This window comes from Danio aesculapii, chromosome 5 (genome assembly GCF_903798145.1).
Source record: "Danio aesculapii chromosome 5, fDanAes4.1, whole genome shotgun sequence".
NCBI lineage: Eukaryota > Metazoa > Chordata > Actinopteri > Cypriniformes > Danionidae > Danio > Danio aesculapii.
Genome location: NC_079439.1, coordinates 71,051,721 through 71,074,220, shown reverse-complemented (window position 1 = coordinate 71,074,220; position 22,500 = coordinate 71,051,721). Strand labels below are relative to the sequence as shown.

Below are 22,500 nucleotides of genomic sequence, written 5' to 3'. Positions count from 1 at the left end.
AGCAGAGTCAGACCTTACTGTCCTAATGAAATCATTAAAAATCAAGACATGATCATATTTTATTGTGGTCAAATAAGCGTAATCTAGAGCAGTGTTTCTAAACCACGTTCCTGGAGGGCCACCAGCTCTCCACATTTTCCATAGCTGCGTCCCAAATCGCATACTTACATTCACACTGAAAACTCTAAAAATAATGAGTGCACTTTAAATACCCTGATGACGCACTCATTCAGCCGATAAAATGAAGTGTGTAATAATGGACCCTTCACGCACTCAACGACCGCAGCTTTGCTTATGTAGCGGAAGGGGCGGAGCTATCGGGCGCACATGTTGGATAACTTTATTTATTTTAGATTGTGAAAGTGAAATTCTCCTACGAGAGTGATTATAGCGCCTCCCGATGGTGAATGCGGTTATAGTCATGGCAAGTATTATTTGGTAGTTTGGTCATTTATTTTAGTAATCTGGCAACCGTCAAACGTCATCAGGGAAACGGTTTGAATTTCCGCTTAGTAAAAAAACATTAGTGCTCCATTTGGGGCGACACCACATACATATGCTATGCTATTGAGTGTGTAAGTGCATGAGTGCATAGTGTGCCATTTGAGACGCAGCTCATGTCTCTCTAACCAAACACACCTGATTCAGATCATCAGCTCATTAGCAGAGACTGAAAGATTTGTAATGGGTATGAGAGACAAAGGAAACATCAGAAACATGCAGTGTTGGTGGTCCTCCAGAAACGTGGTTGAGAAACACTGATCTTGGGGCCTTTGCCTTTCATATAAGCCACTTCTGATACCAAATGATCAACTAGAAGTCAAGTTATTATTTGTTGTTCCTAAAACTTGGATAGGCGACAAGACTTTTGTCAGGTAGTGTACAGTGCAATGTTAACACATGTTGTGTGTGAACTGCCCCCTTACTGATAAAGTGTGACGTTGCTACATTTCATATTGCTTTCAATGAAGAAGTTGCAGGATTGGGAAAGGGATAGTTGCTATATTTAGCTTCAGTCATTCTCTCATGTTTATTTAGGTGTGTGTTTTTCTTTGTTTGCACACAGGCGGATGTGGATAAAGCGGTGAAGGCTGCCAGAGATGCCTTTAAGCTGGGCTCTCCCTGGCGCCGCATGGATGCGTCTCAGCGTGGGCTGCTGTTGAGCAGATTAGCAGACTGCATAGAGAGAGATGCTGCCTATTTAGCTGTGAGTCAACAACCTTTGTTCTCTATACTGTCTCATTGACTTGCTGATTTATTGTATATATGGACATTTGTTTTTAGTAAACTTCAGGGCAGCAAGACACAGACATTCACGCTAAGAATAATAACTATAACAATGCTCAGAATGGATTGTGATCAGTATGAATCAATGTTCATCATTAAAGGTGACCCATTATGCCGCTTTTTACTAGATGTAAAATAAGTCTGTGATGTCTCTAGAGTGTTTAATAACAATGTTTTATAAATTGTGCATATAGGTCCTTTAAGGAACCAGAATGACAGTTTTGCAAGTCAATAAAATATTATAAATGAGGAAGCGAACAAGAATACACACTCAGAAGCAGACAAACACAATGAATACACACTTCTGAAAAAAGTAAATGTTTTGTCTTTGGACTTTGTACTCAGTTGTATTAATAATAATACAACTGTAATGACAAGAAATAATAATAATAATAATAATAATAATTAAGGAAAGCAATTATATAACAACTATAATAATAATAATAATAATAATAATAATAATAATAATAATAATTAAGGAAAGCAATTATAAAACAACTATATTAATAATAATAACAATAATAATAATAATAATAATAATTAGGGAAAGCAATTATAAAACAACTATATTAATAATAATAACAATAATAATAATAATAATAATATTTAGGGAAAGCAATTATAAAACAACTATATTATTAATAATAATAATAATAATAATAATAATTAGGGAAAGCAATTATAAAACAACTATATTAATAGTAATAATAATAATAATAATAATAATAATATTTAGGGAAAGCAATTGTAAAACAACTATATTATTAATAATAATAATAATAATAATAATTAGTGAAAGCAATTATAAAACAACTATATTAATAATAATAACAATAATAATAATAATAATAATAATATTTAGGGAAAGCAATTGTAAAACAACTATATTATTATTAATAATAATAATAATAATAATAATAATAATAATAATAATAATAATTAGGGAAAGCAATTATAAAACAACTATATTATTATTATTATTAATAATAATAATAATAATAATAATAATAATTAGTGAAAGCAATTATATAACAACTATAATAATAATAATAATAATAATTAGGGAAAGCAATTAAATAACAACTATAATAATAATATCAATAATAATAATAATAATAATTAGGGAAAGCAATTATAAAACAACTATATTATTATTATTAATAATAATAATAATAATAATAATTAGGGAAAGCAATTATAAAACAACTATATTATTATTATTAATAATAATAATAATAATAATAATAATAATAATAATTAGGGAAAGCAATTATAAAACAACTATATTATTAATAATAATAATAATAATAATAATAATAATAATTAGGGAAAGCAATTATATAACAACTATAATAATAATATCAATAATAATAATAATAATAATTAGGGAAAGCAATTATAAAACAACTATATTAATATTAATAATAATAATAATAATTAGGGAATGCAATTATAAGACTATATTAAAAGTAATAATAACAAAAATAATAATAATAATAACAATAAAAAATAATAATAATAATTAGGGAAAGCAATTATGAAACAACTATATTAAAAGTAATAATAATAATGATAAAAATATTATTAATCATATTTAGGGAAAGCAACAGATGAGTTAAGTCAGTGTTCCTGAAAAAAATTGCTATTTTTCAAAGAAGTAATGTTGCTATGTGGATCTAAGTAAGGCTATGGTTTCTGGCATAGAGTATGTTGGAGTTATACTTGAAGACATTGATATTATGAATAGTAATATAATATTATTTGCTTTTTCTTTTAAACAGGAACTAGAGACTCTTGATAATGGAAAGCCATATACACTCTCCTTCTGTGTGGACTTGCCCATGGTGGTCAAATGCTTGAGGTACACTATTTTTTAAATATTTTTTTGGACCGGCACCGTTACAATATTATATTTTATTATTCATTCATTCAGTTTCTTTTCGGCTTAGTCCCTTTATTAATCAGGGGTCGCCACAGTGGAATGAACCACCAACTTATCCAGCATACGTTTTACACAGCGGATGCCCTTCCAGCCACAACCCAACACTGGGAAACTCTTGCATTCACCCATACACTACGGCCAATTTAGCTTATTCAAGCTTATGCAGGTCCAAACGCTTACTAATTGCTTAAAACACACAGGATGTACAGCAATACACAAATATCTTTACAGATGAAAAAAAAAAACATTAAAATGTTACAAAAATTATTACTTTCTACATAAATATAATATCCATAAACTTTTTCAGTTTATTCATGACAATTTGCATTAGTATAATGTTATTATTATTAGCAGTGTTATTTATTATATGCATATTTATATTTGTTTTAATAAAAACAAGTTTAGATTTGTCCACCTGTCGGGTTTTGGAGATGTCTGCATCACCATATGGGGCATAAGAACAGGACGTGTGTTTGGATATAACTCAGTTTTTTGATCAAACTTCGTAAATATTATTGTTCATTTATTTGTTTTCTGTAAATTAGAACTGAATTTAGAAATAATTTTTAAACAAATCTTTGTGCTTACAGAGGGCGAATGTGGGGAGGCTCGTTCTTTATCCTCGCGCTGCAGATGCTCTGTTTAACTGTTTTCTAGGTAGTGAAGCGTTCAGTTTTTCTACTTACAAAATTCGGCATGTAAATAGCGAAAGCACCATGGCGCGACGCAACTGACTCTTAAAGAGAATGGAAGATGAACATCTGATTGGTTTAATGCACGTTATGGTCAAAACACAGCCATAACGCATTAAGAGAATAAGCTCAACCCTGTTAGACCATGCGCCGGGGTGCAGAACATATTTTCATTCATTTTCTTTTCGGCTTAGTCTCTTTATTAATCTGGGGTCGCCACAGCAGAATGAACCGCCAACTTATCTAGCACGTTTTTACAAAGCGGATGCCCTTCCAGCCACATCCCATGTCTGGGAAACAACCATACACACTCATACACTACGGACAATTTAGCCTACCCAATCCACCTGTACCACATGTGTTTGGACTGTGGGAGAAACTGGAGGAAACCCAAGCGAATGCAGGGAGAACATGTAAACTCCACACAGATACACCAACTGACTCAGCCAAGGCTCGAACCAGAGACATTCTTGCTGTGAGGCGACAGCACTACCTACTGCGTCACTGCATCGCCAGAACATATTTTCTCGTCCTTAAAATAGCAAAAGTGGATTCGGACACAGCCTTAATGCTTTTGCGCCCTGCGCTTTAGACTTTGTGCCTAGATTGTTGAAATAGAGCCCGCTCTCTCTCTGTCTTTGGAACTAGTGTAAAATGCAGAGAGAAAAACACTTCCAAAAGTACTTTAGTAAGAAATAATAATATTTTTATTTTCTGTCATGGTTGGTTTGTTTTTCAGGTATTATGCTGGCTGCGCAGACAAATGGGAGGGTAAAACCATCCCAATTGATGGCAACTACTTTTGCTACACAAGACATGAGCCCATTGGAGTCTGTGGCCAGATTATCCCCGTAAGTCTATGCTTTTGAATGTAATGTGTATTTGCAATATTTTTATAATGTTGTATTGCAGTAATTTTACAACTCATGCGGTGTCTTTCTGTCTCCTCTGGATGTGCAGTGGAATTTCCCTCTATTGATGCAGGCATTAAAGCTGGGTCCGGCTCTGGCCACTGGAAACACAGTAGTGATGAAGGTGGCGGAGCAGACGCCGCTCACTGCACTCTATATCGCCAGTTTGATCAAAGAGGTGAACGCCAGACCTACTGAATAATAGCAAAATAACACTGTGATGATGTGAGTTGAGGTTTAGTGCAAGAATAATGGCTCACAATAGCTCATTAGTGCAGCAGTAGCTATATTTCTATCTAAAGATTAATGCACAAAACTGGAATATTGCATACAACGAATGCTAATGAAGCAGCGTTTACATCCAATGAGAAACAAAAGATAACAAAGTCACCACTTCCTGATAAACTGGCGCCAAATAGCAAAATATAGTTTTAAGCAGTAGGAGAAGCCACTGTTGGTCTTTTTTTTTCTATAATAAATGAGTTGCACTTAATACACAAGTAAATAATACACTATAAATGCAATGCAGTGGCTTTTAGAGGTGTGAGACACTCTTTGGGAGCAAAAACAGATGATCAAGACATTTCTGGTGTAACACGTGGATGACAGACAACGTTAGGATCCAAGTGCAGGTTTATTCGGTAGTCAGGCAAGCAAGGGTCAACACAGGTGCAAACAGATGAATAAAGGCAAATCCAGAATCGTAGTCACTATAACAGGCGTGGATAACATGGATAAACAGACAAACTTGGCAAGGGTCAAAACACTGAGAAACAAGACTAAGGAAACCGCGTTGAATTGTCACTTTACAGGTAAACAAGACTCGGCAATGGAAGTGAGAGTGTGTGTGGTTTAAATAGTGTGTGTAATCAGTCTCTGACAATCCTCAGCTGGTGCAAATGTAATCAGTCAAAATGAGGAAGCATGTGTGTTTGTGGAACGGAGTGCATGTATGAAAATGTAGTCCATGAATGGCGGATTTGTAGTCCATAGGTTATTGTGAGGGTGAGTGCTTACCAGCGACCTCTGGTGGTTAGAGATCGCTGGTAATCATGACATCTGGAGGTAATTATAATAGTATAATAATAATACTGAACCACTGTGATGACAGACTTTGGCTGAGGGGATTTAGAAAGAGCAAAACAATTTGTCAGATGTTTTATATTGTGCTTAAAATGCTGGTTTGTTCATTAATTCCTCCCATTACAATTATTTAATCAAAATCACATGACTCTTTTGATTCACATGCTAAATAATTTGGTTAATGAGTTTCGATCGCAGCTTATGTGAATTTATTCTTATTGGATAAAAGTTTATCCAACTCATTTCCAAAATGTATGTGCATCTTGGCATTTCCATTTAACATTTTTTAATATGATAATCCAAAACATGCATTACAAATAGGTGGAACCATGAAATCAGAGCTATATTCAATGCTCAGCATAAGTGACTACACCCCATTTTGAAAATGAATATTTGTATCCGCTTCTCATTGAATATAGTCAATATATTTTGGTGTATTTGAACAAATCAGATTTATTAAACAGATATATTTATTAAAATATCATTTTAATCACCGAACATCTTTACAAATATAAAGATAATACATTTAAATTCAAGCGAAATATTGAAAAAAAAATTTTTACAAACTCAACATTTAAATATTTTATATATATTTTTTTTGTTTCTCTTGATTTTTGCTCTTTTTAAATAATATATTTAAATAATATTAATAAAAAATGTATTTTAAATAATATACATTTAATAATATTGAATTTGAGCTACTAATTTTTGGAAACTATTTTGTTAGATAAGCTCCAGATTTGGCTTCATTACTGACTAATCTAATGTGTATGCACAAATATAATATTGACTTTAAATGAGAGAGATTTGTGAGAGAGGTGTACTCGTATGTTGAGCACTGTGTGTGTGTATATATATATATATGTATGTATGTATGTGTGTGTGTGTAATGCGCACACACATATATACACACACACACATACAGTTGAAGTCAGAATTATTAGCCCCCGTTTATTTTTTTTTCCTCCAATTTCTGTTTAAGGTAGAGCAGATTTCTTCAACTTATTTCTAAACATAATAGTTTTAATAATTCATTTCTAATAACTGATTTATTTTATCTTTGCCATGATGACAGTAAATAATATTTGACTAGATATTTTTCAAGACACTTCTATACAGCTTAAAGTGACATTTAAAGGCTTAACTAGGTTAATTAGGTTAATTGGGCAGGTTAGGGTAATTAGGCAAGTTATTGTATAACGATGGTTTGTTCTGTAGACTATCAGAAAAATATAGCTTAAAGGGGCTAATAATATTGACCGTAAAATGGATTTAAAAAATTAAAAACTGCTTTTATTCTAGCCGAAATAAAACAAATAAGACTTTCTCCAGAAGAAAAAATATTATCAGACATACTGTGAAAATTTCCTGAATCTGTTAAACATAATTTGGGAAATATTTAAAAAAGAAGAAAAATTCAAAGGGGGTTTAATAATTCTGACTTCAATTGTATATATAGGTTTTGTATTTAACATTTTATTTATTTATTTTATAAGTAGACAATAAACTGAGCCGATTGTTAGCATTATAATTAACATGCACACAATTACTTATTTCGTCCATATTGTCACCTGCTCACCATGTTGATGTTCTTCATGTTGTGCTGTAGGTTGGTTTTCCTGCTGGTGTTGTCAACATTGTCCCAGGAATGGGTCCCACTGCAGGAGCAGCCATTGCTTCTCACATGGATGTGGACAAAGTAGCTTTCACCGGCTCCACTGACGTAAGAGATTTCCCTTCAGTGATTTATATTTGTTGGATTTGTGCTAATATTATGCTAAAATCTTCTTTCACTTGTAATGTAATGGATAACTTAACACATAGAGAGTCCGTTCATTGTAATAAACTGTAAGTTGTTGCTATTGAATTTTGCTGCGGTAACAAAATTAAGTAATTTTTTAATATATATTATGATGACCCTGGGGGCAACACGGTAGCTCTATGGTTTGCACTGTGTCCTCACAGCAAGAAGGTCGCTGGTTCAAGTCCTGACTGGGCCAGTTGGCATTTCTGTGTGGAGTTAGCATGTTCTCACTGTGTTGGCGTGGGTTTCCGGGTGCTCCGGTTTCCCCCAGTCCAAACATATGCGCTATAGGGGAATTGAATAAACTAAATTGTCTGTAGTGTATGGGTGTTTCCCAGTATTGGGTTGTGGCTGGAATGGCATCCGCTGCGTAAAACATATACTGGAATAGTTGGTGGTTCATTCCGCTGTGGTGACCTATGATAAATAAAGGGACTAAGCTGAAAATGAATGAATGAATAACAAACTATTATATTGTAATGGTGGCGGTCCAAAAAAAATAAAAAAAAATAGTGCCCTGGAGTTTAATATTAAATAGAGTTTGCAGTTAATTTGTCATATGTTAAGTCTTAAAGACACAATATGTTACACTTTTTTTATTAAAATATCCAAATCCACCAGAACAGTGTCATATTTTCCTGACTTATGTATGTATATTATTCCAAATGCTTTGGAAAATGTTCAAATGCAAAAAAATAAATAATTTTATTTAGTGAGACGGAGCGTGAGCTGTGTGTTCATGCTCATGACGTCACATATCCTCAATTTCCAGTTTGGTTTTCTAGAAAACAGGGAAACAGCAAAGACGCTTTAATTTGTTGTGTGTTTTATTAGTCTGCACAGAACAGCATTATAACTGAAGCCTAAAATATATTTAGTCTTATAAAACAGCGCTGCTTCTTCTCCACGTGATCATGAGCAGACCAACAGGATATGGTGGACTGTGGCATAATAAAAGCTTTGCTGTTTTTGTACCGCGTCGCACTCATCAGCAATTGTTTTCAGTCCTACTCTGCTTCACACAATCATGATAAGTGTTGAATTCTTTAATCATCCATCAGCATGATACAGGGCTCGAAATTGCGACCGTTTTGGTTGCATATGCGCCCGAAATTTTATCTATGCGACCTCAAAATATATTTATATTATATATATGTCATGCGACCAGTTTTCACAGCAAAATGTTCACCACATGCACGGAATTAGGAAGCATTCACGTATTAAGCATCTTTGCACCTAAAACACCAACACTCAGGAATGATTTAAAACAGTGTTCATGTCAACTTGCTGCAGTAAACAAAGCCCGCAATGCCTGCCCCGCCTTCAAGCTCTTCTTATTGGCCCACTGCGCAAGAACAGAACGCGAATGGATTGGTTAATATCAGCTGTCAATCAATCACTCCAGTGACAGGGAGCTACCGCCACGAAAACGTAAAGGTCTGTATATGAGAGAATGAAAACAACACTGACAGATCTAGTTTTAGAGACCACCTAAAGTTACAAATAATGACCGATCTGATTACTGATCATGTAGTTAATGTCAATCCAGCATTTGCACTTTTCGAAGAGTGGATAAAAGACTTCCAGTGTTTAAAGTCCGCTATGAAAATGACTAAAGCATTCACTGTAAAGCCGGTGGGACGTAGTTTTCAGGTAACAGCGTTTGACACTGAATCTACACATTAAGCACGAGATGTTCTAACGTTATTTAATCCTTCATTTAATCGACACGATGCTATCAGTCACCGAGATGAAACCAATATTTCAGCTCATGAAAAGACATGTCAATATCATCTGTGCAATATCAGACACCACCCGTGAGAACAGCACAGTTATTGTTAAATCAGTTCATCTCATTCACGTCAAGCAGTGTGTGCAGGGCTGGTGAGCGCATGCAGATATTTGTTTATTTGTTAGTTGTGATTAGAGTGTGAATAAATATAAGAATCTGTTAATATAAAACGTGTAGTAATGGTGCTCATAATTTTTGGTGGGTGTGACTATATTTTGTCTGGTGCGCCTAAATGTTTGAAGTTAGAAGCATCGGTGCTACCAAGAAAATAGGTTCATTTCGAGCCCTGTGGTGTGACACGAGTTTTGTCGGATGATAAACCCCACAACTCCCATGATTCCACACTCAAGGTTGATTTATACTTTCGCGTTGAGTGATCGGCATGACATATGACCCATGTAGCCGTGCATTTATACTTCTGCGAGCTGTTTGTGTTGCTCTGCAATAACACTTCTGAAACACTAGCTGGCAGTAGGTTTTTACGTCCCTCTGTGTCGAGTTTCTTTAAAGGTGTTTTGTTTTTGTTTACAAGTAGCTAAACTCGCTCATTTTGAGGCGGAAACCGGCGGACGTGCAACAACTTTAATCATAAGGTAAACATAAAACAACAATTTCCATCTGGAGCTCCTTTACGGGACTCAACTCTTGTAAACACTCGCTCCATTGGGTTCGTGCGGCTCTCGGTCCCGCCTACACTGGTCACAGCTACCAGGCTGACCAATCACAAAGCTTGCACTATGTGACGATGCGCAGTGTAATTAAATTTTTTGGGAGGTGCCCGTCAGCGTTGGCGTCAGCACCAGCGAGGGCTATGTGACTGCGCCGAAGCATATGCGTGCGCTTGATGCAGAAATATAAATCAGTTTTCAGAGTCATCAAACTAAGCCTTTGTTTGTTATAAGTGCACGCCCTCTAGTGGTGAAAATAACATACTGTGCTTTTAATTGTGTTTCTGTAGGTTGGTCACCTGATCCAGCGAGCTTCGAGTGCCAGTAATCTGAAAAATGTCTCTCTGGAGCTTGGAGGAAAGAGTCCAAACATCATCCTGTCAGATGCTAACAGTGAGTTCATTTTTTTATTTCCTTTTATTGTTTATTCTTTTATTGTCATGACCGATTCAGATTTTTTGTTTTTGAAGTTGAAGTTTACATTGAATAAAAAACCTATTATAGTTGACAATTTCTTCTGTGTTAACAATATATACCGTCATAGCCCCCGGCACTAGCGAGCCTCATGATCAAATTCACTTAAACACATGACAGATGACACTTTCTACTGTGCTATACCTCATTATAACAGTACATCACTAGTCTTTTAATGTTGCTAATTGAACTTTTATTGCATTTGCAGTGGAAGAAGCAGTGGAGCAGGCCCATTCTGCTCTGTTCTTCAACCAAGGCCAGTGTTGTTGCGCAGGCACTCGCACTTTTGTACAGGAGAGCATCTACGATGAGTTTTTGGAGCGAAGTGTGGAGAGAGCAAAGAATAGGATTGTGGGAGATCCCTTTGACTTGAACACGGAGCAGGGGCCGCAGGTACAGCTCTGTTACAAACACCTTACAATACTTACAATTAGAGTGTGTGCATAGGGACATTTTAATATGTCAAATGCACAATATGTCAAATATTTTCCTTAAGATATCCAAATACCATTAAAACGGTATTTTATATATATATCTTGCTGGCTTATGTACATGCATTATTCCAAATGTTTCCAAATAACTAGTGTTCAGAGTGTGTCTTGTGTGTTAATGCTAATGACGTCACACACCCTTCATTTCAGGTTTGGTTATCTACAAACCAAACTATGCCTTTGTTTGTTGTGAATACTTGCCCTCTAGTGGCCAAAATTATATACTGTGCTTTTATTAATGGTAATTATTGTTTTGCATGTGTTTGAGTTTTTTACTAGGGTGGAAAATTTGTATCATATTTGTTGGTTGTCATCACATTTGTTGTTAATTCAATTTAATTCAATTCAATAATTCCTTTATTGGCATGACAAATGTTACAAATGTATGGCCAAAGCATTTATAAAGTTTACATAAAAAACACATGTATATTAAAAAAACCTATAGTAAACACAGTGAATAGTAGTAGTAGTAGTAGTAAGCGTAATATTAAATAAATAAATAAATCGAACAAAAAGTGAATAAATAAATGAATACATAAATAATTAGAATGAATAAAATAAATAACAAATTAATTTAAAAACAAAGTAAATTAATAATAAATAAATTTTTAAAAAGTAAATAAATAATTAATAAATAAATAACAAAAAAATAATAAAAATTAAATAAATAATTAATAACAAAAATAAATGAAAATAAATACATAATTAATTAATTAAAAAACATAAAGTATTTAAAAAATTTAATACAAAATTAAATAAATAAAAATAAAAAAGTAAATAAGGAAAAAACAAAAAAGTTAATAAATAATAAATAAATAAAATACAAAGTAAATAAATAATAAATAAATAAATAAAATAATAATGATATTAATTAAATAAATACAAACTAAAAAATAATTATAATTATAATAAAGAATAAACTGTACATTTAACAATCAACATTTATGGATAAAACAGTAATAATAAATAATAATAACTTGAATATGTACAATATACTAACATAATATATAATAATATAATTTATTTTTTTATTTATTTTTTTATTTGTTGTTAATAGGTTTATAAGACTTAATTGATAATTGGGCATTGTTATTTTCATTTCTAGTATGATCTCAGGTATGATTTTTGATACCATTCGATGTTACTCATCCTGGTATTTAAAGTTCATTTTTAGCATGCTTTAATGTGGGTTGATGAGGTTGAAAGGCTTGTACACTGTAAAAAAATATGACTACAAATGTTTTTAAGTTACTTTAACAAGTTAATCAGGTGTGAACTAAAATTTTTAAGTTATGCAAAATTTAACTTAATATGTTTGGTCAGTTTGACTGATATAAGTTGAGATGACTAGAAAAATTTGATTCAACTAAAAATTTCACAATGTAAGAGCACACGTGTGTAACAAACACATGGATCCCTCAATACTCATCATATTGATCCATTAGTATTTCTGGTTTTCCCTAAAGGTGGATGAGGATCAGTTCAGGAAGATTCTGGGCTACATCAGCAGCGGGAAGCGGGAAGGAGCCAAGCTGATGTGTGGAGGAGCTCCAGCCGCCGAGCGCGGATACTTCATTCAGCCCACAGTCTTCGGAGATGTGAAGGATGACATGAAAATCGCTCGCGAGGAGGTGTGGGGCTCACTTTTTAACATATTATTAAGGAAATAACCTCATTTTCCACTCATTTCAAGGTTAACTTTGAGCTCTCACTAAAGAGTTATGTGTGTATTAGCATAATTGCAGTTTTTCAAGGAATGCTCCATTTATTAGCATGCATGCACATATGGTACACAATAAACGCATGCATTGTTAGATTTACTATAGCTCTTACATGTATTAAATGATGTAATTCGGTTTTCCTGTCAGATCTTTGGGCCTGTAATGCAAATTCTGAAATTTAAATCTTTGGAGGAAGTGATTGAGAGAGCCAACGACAGCAAATATGGCCTCGCGGCTGCTGTTTTCACCCAAAACATCGACAAGGCCAATTACATTTCCCATGGCCTGCATGCTGGGACTGTGTGGTAATTATTAATATTTTGAGGCAATATCAGAGCTTATTGATGTTGAAATGCCTTCACATGTTTATGTGTTGTTTAATTTATTAGGATTAACTGCTATAACGTGTTCGGAGTTCAGGCTCCATTCGGAGGCTACAAAGCGTCAGGAATTGGTCGTGAGTTGGGCGAGTATGGACTGGAGATCTACACAGAGGTCAAAACGGTAATGTTTTCCCATAAGATAATAAGACACTGATGATTCTAAATGCTCTTATTATTGTAGACTGATATTTTCATAGTTTATCTGTCATTTTTATTTGCGCAAAGTGGTTTTCCAGAGTGGTTAATTGCTTAAAATATTAGAATTAAATTGAACTCGATTTTTCGTTATCGTTTGTTCAAATGTGAAAGTGTTTTAAATGCATGTTTGTGTGTTGGATTATTTTTTTACAACCTTATTTATTAGATTTTTTTTAAATTCCAACACACAACTTGCACAAATAACAATACCAAAGGAACAAAATAAAAAGAAAGAGAAAAAAGGGGGTAGATAAATTCTGATAATGAAATAGTTACCAAAATATTGTGTTGAAACGTATAATAAACGTACAATAAACATGTGGGGAAGGACTAATATCTTAATGCTCTTTGTTTGTATTGTTGTTTTTGCTTTACAGGTTACAATTAAGGTTCCTCAGAAAAATTCATAAATGGAGCTATTAAAGAAGATGCTGTTTAGTCATGAACGGTCACATTTAACATTGAGGATAATGTGGCAATCTTTAGTAAAATGTGTAGTTTTGTATGTAAACTCTGCTTATAAAATGTGTTGGATTTTAATTCTGTTTAAATTGAAGCTTTATACTGTATGAACAGCATAATCACCACAAGTATTTGAATGTATAAGCTGATTTAAGTAATGGGCTCTATGCACAGCTAGTGTTTTTCAGCCGATAAACTTCCAGTGAAAGTTTAATGTGACTATTTTCAATTTCACAAGGTTGTTTTTACAGCATCGATGTTGTAATGTAATTACAATACAGTCAGTTAAATAGACTGAAGCATTCATTTAGTTGTTCAAGCGAAAAACGAGATGAAAGACTGTTGTAACAACCAGCGCCGTCAGTAGCAACAGGCAAGCGCAGAAGTTCCATTGAAAATACTGGGGTAAAATAAACTCATATTTTAAAGACATGGCGGGGGAAATGGAATTTAATGCAGTGCTTCGTGTCCGATCTGAGACCCACTTCATATCGTATATCTAACAGGGGGTGAAGATCGCTGACTTTTAAAGAAATCAGATCTTAAACGTGACAATTTTGTAATCGAAAGACAGTTCACCAGAAGCCCTTGGGCTGCCTGGCTGAAAATTAAACGTCTATGTGCATATAGCCCATACGTGTGCTTTTGGACTTGTTTTAATACAAATTTTATTTTTAATGCATGTCCTTTTCTGATATTTTGTAATAATATACATAAGAAAATAAATTAAAACCTTATATGAACAGTGTGACTTGATTATTTTTTATGTTTTGATGGTGATAATGTAATTGTGTTTGTTTTTTAACATGGGCTACTATTTAAAGAAAAAAAAATCGTGTAGCCTATTTGTGACAATCATAGTTGAAAAACATCAGGGCCAGTGCGTTATTATTATGCATGCAAGTGTAAAAATATAAATGACTGAATGCATTTCATGTTTATTTAATAAATATTCTACATATTGTTTCCATGCTTTCAGTAGTGAGACCAATTATAACACCAACATTTACCATTTTTGTATTTAATTTTGATTTAATTTAACTTTGATTTAATTTAACTTTGATTTAATTGCCAGTTGGAATGCATGCATAAGTTAATCATGATATTACAAACAATACATGTCATTTTGTGTGTGTGTTAAATGGATACGTTTGTGTTAAATACATTTTTATGAATCTCATTTGATTGAAATGTGAATTAATTGAATCTCTACATTTATTTATGGATCAGACATGTATTAAACAAGTATCCCACATACAATACCAAAGTAATTTATAGTAAATAACATAGTGTTTAGTAAACCATACTACAGTAAAGTGGATTTACAACACTTTGTTAATTAATAAACTTTGTTACAGCACACTAATAGCGAACACATAAACAGTAATAAATACTGTAGTATACTTCTGTAAGAGGCTAAATTATCATATGCTTTTGTTTATATGGCAAAACATGTCTTTTTGACTCAAGAAGGTCCAAACTGACTCCAAAGGCAGATACTGATAAGATCAGGGCCTGGTGTGTGGACTTTGGGGGTTTTACGATGTGGTCACATGTTGATTGGTCAGTTTGAATGTCTCAGCATTTGGGTTTTAGTCACATGGTCAAGAAAGATACAAAATAGGTGGTAAAATGCTGCTCTGCCTCTTTTCGTTTCCGGGCCTGTCTTTCCTGGTCTGCTTTCCTGCTCTGCTCCTCTTCTCCTCTGGAGTCTATCTTCTCTGACTCTACTGCATTCAGGCTAACTTCTGGGCCTGCTCTCTTTGTCTCTCTCTCCCTCCCCCTGTGTCTCTCCTTCTACGTCTGGTAACTTTAATTTTACATTTCAGCTGGGTACAATTTATATCATATGTTTTATCATTTCATATTTGATCATTTTATACAGTTATTTTGTAACTAATTCAGTTGTAACCATAGAGAATTATTGTCATTAAATCATTTCATTATCAAGTATTTGTGAATTACTTTTGATTTAACATCAACACTTTATTGCTCCATATTGCAATATAATACAATCACATAATACCAACGCTCTCCCACATTTATAGCTATTAATAATGCCCTTATTTCCATTTTTGGTATCAGATTGCAGAAGAATGGTTTGACTAGAATGTACAGTTTTTTTACCATCAATACTGATAACTTTTTAGTCATTTGACAGAACTACAGTTCGAACCGCTGTGGTTTAAAACCCATTCCTACACTTCAGTCTTTACTGCAGTAAACAATATGGTGTATTGTATTATATTATACCCTACTTAGAGAATATTTAGTATTTATTTTGTTTACGTTACTATAATTGTTGTATTACCGTATAAACTATCAAGCACCTTTACTATAGTATGGTAGAAAAGACACCCTCTCATCTCTGACTCTTGCACCAGGTTGCACATTTGCACTATAGACACTTTCTTAATCACTCCATGTCTCTTGGGAATCTAATTCATACAGGTGAGTGGGCTTGGCAAACCACCTGTAGAAACACTCTTCTCTCTCATGCACCTGACACTTTATTTAAACTCCATCTTACAGGGACTCAATAAGGAAAAAGATGTTTACTATTAATGTACCACAGCCATGCTGCAATACTTGCTTCAACCTTTAATATCTCTCTTGCACAATATTCTGCACAACATTGTCCAGTCTCATGTAAAAGTGCTTAAATAGCGTGTCTTTTGTGTTTAGTCAAGTATCGTATAGTATATGTTAGTTCTGCATAGGTTTTTATAAAATATAGGTTTTTAAATAGCTCTTATATCCAGTGTTGTGTTTGTATTTAAGATTAATTTATGTAGCACTGTTGTCCTGCGAGACACAACATTTAGCCGGCAGCTAGCTCTCTGCAAGTCTCACATGGTCGCCCACTGAAGCTAAGCAGTGGTCAGTACCTGGATGTGAGACCACACGGGAAAGCTAAGTTGCTGCCGGAAGTGGTGTTAGTAAGACCAGCAGGGGGTGCTCAACCTGTGGTCTGTGTGGGACCTAACGCCAGAGTATAGTGAAGGGGGCTTTATACTGCTCAGTGAGTGCTGTCTTTCGTCTGTCTGTGGTCGTTAAAAATCCCAGGATGTCCTTCCAAGAAGAGTTGGGGTTTATCCCCGGCATCCTGGCCAAATTTGGCCGCTGGCCTGTATATCATGGCCTTCTAACCATCCCCATATTATAACTGGCTTTATCACACTCTCCTCTCCACCAATCAGCTGGTCTGGCGCAATATGGCTGCCGTCAAGTCATCCAGGTGGATGCTGCACACTGGTGATGGATGAGGAGATTCCACCCAATAAACGTAAGGAATTATTTTTAATTGTTTGTCAGGATCAAAATTTATTCCAAGACTCGGGAAGATTCATTATAAAAGATTTAATATTCTTGCAGCAACGGAACAATACAGAAGGAACACAAGAGGTTAAATTTTGGCAGTCCTTTGAGTCCAGTTTATATAGAGGCGTACAAACAGATGATAATGCATTGTCTTTAATCATTGGTCTAAACAGTGTTTGGTAGAATCCTATTGATTAAATAATCAAATTGTCGGCACAATATTCCCGCAACTGGCACATTCCAACCATTCAACTGATTAAAACTCCAGTTGAGCATGTGATTATATCAAGAAGCACACACATTTAACATTAAAGTTGAGTTCCTTTAAAAGTATACAGATGTAAAAAGAATATAAATAGAATAAATGGAAATGAATAAAATTAATTAATGTAACATTGTTCCTCTGTATGTCCAATACAGATATATATGTATTATATATGTATTTATTGTAATATGACAATAAAGCTCGACTTGACTTGGTTCTATACTATAAATTACTATCGTTTTTGTTATGTGGGATTAAGTAATTTTAACCCTACTAAAAAAACTAATTTGCATATTATAACTATCGCTGAACAGATTAAAATAAATCAACAGTTGTATTCAACACAAACCACACAATCACATTATCAATATTTTTACCCTGTTAGCTTATTAAAACATTTAAATTATGTATTTTAGAGAGGATTAAGATATAGTTGGTTAACTCAGACCAACATTCGGTTTTTATTTTCGTTTAAAAAATGTTTCTCCTTCACAACTTGAAAACGTTTAGTTGAGAGTACACTTTTATCAGTTTTGGATTACGGAGATTTACTTTAAATGCACCTCTAAATGTTTTTCAAAAATTGGATACTGTTTTTCATAGTGCTTTACGATTTGTCACTGGTTTAAGTGCACACACACATCACTGTAATTTACAGAAAATTACAGAATGGACCTCATTACAAAAAACAACATATCTTGGTGTCACTGTGGTGCAGTGGGTAGCACAATCATCCACGGCAAGAAGGTCACTGGTTCGAGCCCCGGCTGGATTAGTTGGCATTTCTGTGTGGAATATGCATGTTCTCCCTGTGTTGGCGTGGGTTTCCCCCACAGTCCAAACACATGCGCTATAGGGGAATTGAATAAACTAAATTGGCCATCGTGTATGAGTGTGTATGCAAGAGTGTATGGGTGTTTCCCAGTGCTGATTTGCGGCTGGAAGGGCATCCACTGTGTAATAACATATGCTGGATTAGTTGGCGGTTCATTGCGCTGTGGAAAAGAAAGCCGAAAAGAAAATGAATGAATGAAGTGGATTTTTTTACTCTTTAAAGTATGAAATATAATCAAATTGTTTGTGTATAATCTGCTTGTAGACTTACCATTAGAATAATCAAGGAACTATGTAGAGTTAATGTAGAAAGGAGAGATGGCCAGAGTAAACAGCTAAGGTGTCACAAGGAATGCATGAAAAAGGGGCAACATCAGGTGAAACAGTTACGTATAGATGGACGATATATAGTAGGGTCTATTTTAGGGGTTGAAACATGTTGTGATCTTGTGTGACAAATGTAGAACAATGTGAAAAACATATGCAAAAGAGGATATAAGCAGGCCAGATCATCAGAGAGGCAGAATTTTCAGGCAAAGATGCTGCTGGGGATCTCCTGAAAAATCTTTGTTGTCAACAATAATGAACTTTTCTGAAATCAAAACCATCAGACTTGGCTGATCAATAAAGAAAAAAAGACTTCAACAGTAGCTACTTTACTATAGTATGGTTTGAGAACACTATAGTGTTTATAAATTACTATGGTGTTTGTAATGTGGGATTAAATGATTTTAACCTTGCTAAAAATACTATTTTGCGTATTATAATTATTGATGAACAGACAAAAAGAATCGACTGTTGTATTCAACGCATACTACACATTACATTAGCAATATTTTGGACCTGTTAGCACATTAAAAGAGCAAGTCAGTAGCAACTTTGTGTTTTTTAGAGTATTAAGATAAAGTTGGTTAACATTTAGATTTTCTTCTTAATAATATAGAAATTCAGAAAAGTATTCTAAATAGTGAAATCATATTAGCAGCCAATGACTATCCAAGTGCATCATTGTTTACAGTCAATTAAATAGTGCTCAATTAAAGTCGTACGTGCATGTTTTTTAGACCCAATATTCAAAGTAACGTGGTAAACAATATAGACACAGTGTCATACGTTGTCACTGTTCAAAAATGAACTAATGTCCGAATATAAAACCAACTTTACCTCAGTGTAATTTGCGTGTTGTAGTGGACTGAGCTCCTCTGCATTAGGTGGCGGACTGCGCCCGGGTCGTCTACAGCAGAATGTGGCGTGTTTTACAGAAGAACAATCCTCCTCAGCTTTGGATCAAAGGTAGCACTAGCACCTTAGCAAATAAACCTACTATACAGTTCGCTCTCTATGGTGCTTTAACACAAAAACAAAGCGCTGAAGTCTGGACAGACCAGCAAAAAAAATTCACACAATCACAGCCATCGTGCGCGCGCTTAACGTTAATACAATGAGCGCAAGAATTAGCATCGAGCTTCAAAGCTAGCAGCTCCTCACAGAGACATCCGACGAGGAGGGGAGGAATTATCACTTTTTTTTGTTCTTTTTCATCGGTTTTTCTACTCATGTTTTTATAACAATGTACAACAGATGCTGTTAGGAGGATTAGTAACCTCCACTGTGGCTAATCTGTGCGTTTTGACTGTGAAACGCATGTTAGCCGAGCTCGTGTAGCCTCAGAAACGTCTTTATTTTTTCTTTCCTCCTGTCTTGTGGAGTTTGACAGTAGTGTTTCTGCATTTAATGCCAGCTACGTGTAGGACAAGGAACAGCGCTGGTGTTCAAAGTTCATCGGACAGCATGGAAAATAAACACGAAACGACATCTTAGCGCTTAAACCCAGTTGAACTGCAAGATTTTGGGCAAGATTTGCACCTGTAACGTTACTGAAGCCGAGAAGTGGAGAGTAACGTTACTGTAAACATCATGACTGAAGACAGCACCGTGGACCGGTTCATTAAGGTAAATAAAGCTGTTATAAAGTTTTTTGTTACTACTTTTAGCAGTGTTTCCATTTAATGACTGACAGTCAACACCTAAAAAAAGTTCTGCGAATAAGTAACGTTTTTATTTTCTGTAAAGTTTACGATACTTTATCTCTCAAGTCTCCTGAAAAAAAAGATAAACATAACATTTAAAAATCATTTTAGTCTTTATTTCAAAATACTTTTAACAGTGTTTCCATTTAATGACCGAGTGTCTGGCCAAAAATTTTTTGCTGATAAATATGTAACGTATGTTATACTTTCTGTAACGTACGTTACATTATTACCGAAGTCTCACGACTGCTAATCGAAAAGATCAACATAACAATTACAAATAATCTTTATGCTATGTAAGCTAACGTTAAATGATGCAGTATTTTTGTGACTCTTATCAGTGTGTACATTTAATGTCTAACAGTCAGTAAGTTAGTCACAAAATGTTTTGCGGTAATGTTGTTATTTTCTGTAAACTCACGTTATCACTCAAATCACATGACTGCTAATCAAAAAGATGAACATAACATTTATAAATCATTTTATTCTTTGTTTTTGTTACTACTTTTAAAAGTGTTTCCGTTTAATGACTGTCTGCCCAAAAATGTTTTGCTGATAAATATGTAACGTTATTACTTTCTGTAACGGACGTTACATTATGAAGTCTCACGATTGCTAATCAAATAGATAAACATAGCATTTACAAGTAACCTTTACGCTATGTAAGCTAAAGTATTTTTGTTACTTATTTCATCAGTGTTTACATTTAATGACTATCTGACAGTACTCAAAAAACTTTTGCAGATAAATATGTGACGTTATTTTCTGTAAAGTTACATTCACTCAAACCTCACGGCTGCTAATCAAAAGTATCATCATAACATTTATAAATAATTTCATTCTTTATTTTTGGTACTACTTTTAAACGTGTATTATTTAATGACTGTCTGCCCAAAATTATTTTGCAAATAAATATGTAACGTTATTATTTTCTGCAATGTACATTACATTATTCTCGTAGTCTGACGACTACTAATCAAAAAGATAAACATTTATAAATGACCATTATGCTAAGCAAGCTAAACTATTTAATATAAAATGTTTAGCAGATAAAAAAATGTCGTTATTATTTTCTGTAATGTTGCATCATCACTCGAGTCTCAGTACCGCTAATCATAAAGACATGTACATAATCTTTATTCTATTTATTAAGCTATTTTAAAGTTTTCACTAAGTAAGAAGGTTAATTTAAATAAAACAACAGTACACGTGGTGATAAGATTACTGGTTTATTAGAGTATGACATGATATGACCATATATGTGAGACTGAAGTCATCTGAGGTCATGCTCACTGATGCCTGACTGAGCCGCTTGGCTGCGCTGTTTGCACTAGAGTGAATGGAGTCTGAAGTGCAATGGGCATTCATGAACAGTTTGCACACGATGTTCTAGCACAAATATTAAAGTATTTTTAGTGTAATAAATACAAATAACTCAATGAACTTGCAGAACAATAAATGCTGTTAATATGTAAAGATTTTTTTAAAGTGTACTATACATTAGTACTATACATAAGTATTGCTTGCTAACACACACACAACTTACTGTCATTACTAAAGTAAAGACAGATGAAAAGATAATGACATTAAAATAAGATTTTAATAATAAAAAAATCCTCTAATCAGAACCGACGGACCCCATAACCTTTTTGTAACATTTTTACAAACGTTTTTCATGTGTTATTGTTACTTTTTTGTTTTAATTTTCATTTCAGTTAACATTTTAGTCATTTTTTGTAATTTTTTTAATAATTTGGTTTTCTTTTTATAAATTTATAAATTTTTTTTGTATTATCTCTTTTTCTGTTAGTTTTTAATTAATTGTATTTTAAGGTTAAGCTAAATAAGCATGTGAAATACCTTTTTGGTAACTAGCTGAAACAGAGTAAATTTTTATTTGTTTATTATTTATTTTTATTCATTTAAAAAGTCCATGTTATTGTGATTGAATAAAGGTGGATTCGAATTACTACTAATTTGTTTAATGTCAGAGATAAAGGTGTTTGCTCAGGGGATTTTTACTCTATTTTCATCACTCCACAGATTGAACACAGCAAGGGGAATTTTATTTGTAAAAATTTAATATAAAATAATTGATTCAGTAAGTCAAAATCATCAAAGTGTAATATATGACCAGTGAAT

The 22,500-nt window shown here is 33.7% G+C and overlaps 2 protein-coding genes across 2 annotated transcripts in view; both read left to right on the top strand.

The window, feature by feature from the left end:
* aldh2.1 (aldehyde dehydrogenase 2 family member, tandem duplicate 1) overlaps positions 1-13,955 on the top strand; it is a 20,649-nt gene extending 6,694 nt beyond the window's left edge. Inside the window, exons 3-13 of the mRNA XM_056458840.1 lie at positions 1,067-1,207; positions 3,069-3,148; positions 4,661-4,772; positions 4,882-5,010; positions 7,525-7,638; positions 10,470-10,572; positions 10,862-11,046; positions 12,611-12,775; positions 13,013-13,170; positions 13,255-13,369; positions 13,824-13,955. Of these exons, the coding sequence (XP_056314815.1) occupies positions 1,067-1,207; positions 3,069-3,148; positions 4,661-4,772; positions 4,882-5,010; positions 7,525-7,638; positions 10,470-10,572; positions 10,862-11,046; positions 12,611-12,775; positions 13,013-13,170; positions 13,255-13,369; positions 13,824-13,856 (1,335 nt within the window). The 3' untranslated portion in view covers positions 13,857-13,955. The remainder of the gene's footprint in view (positions 1-1,066; positions 1,208-3,068; positions 3,149-4,660; positions 4,773-4,881; positions 5,011-7,524; positions 7,639-10,469; positions 10,573-10,861; positions 11,047-12,610; positions 12,776-13,012; positions 13,171-13,254; positions 13,370-13,823) is intronic.
* Positions 13,956-19,566: 5,611 nt separating this feature from the next.
* The window catches only part of mapkapk5 (MAPK activated protein kinase 5), a 20,230-nt gene continuing 17,296 nt past the window's right edge, over positions 19,567-22,500 (top strand). The window contains exons 1-2 of the mRNA XM_056458839.1: positions 19,567-19,621; positions 20,070-20,281. Coding sequence (XP_056314814.1) covers positions 20,246-20,281 — 36 coding nt within the window. The 5' untranslated portion in view covers positions 19,567-19,621; positions 20,070-20,245. The remainder of the gene's footprint in view (positions 19,622-20,069; positions 20,282-22,500) is intronic.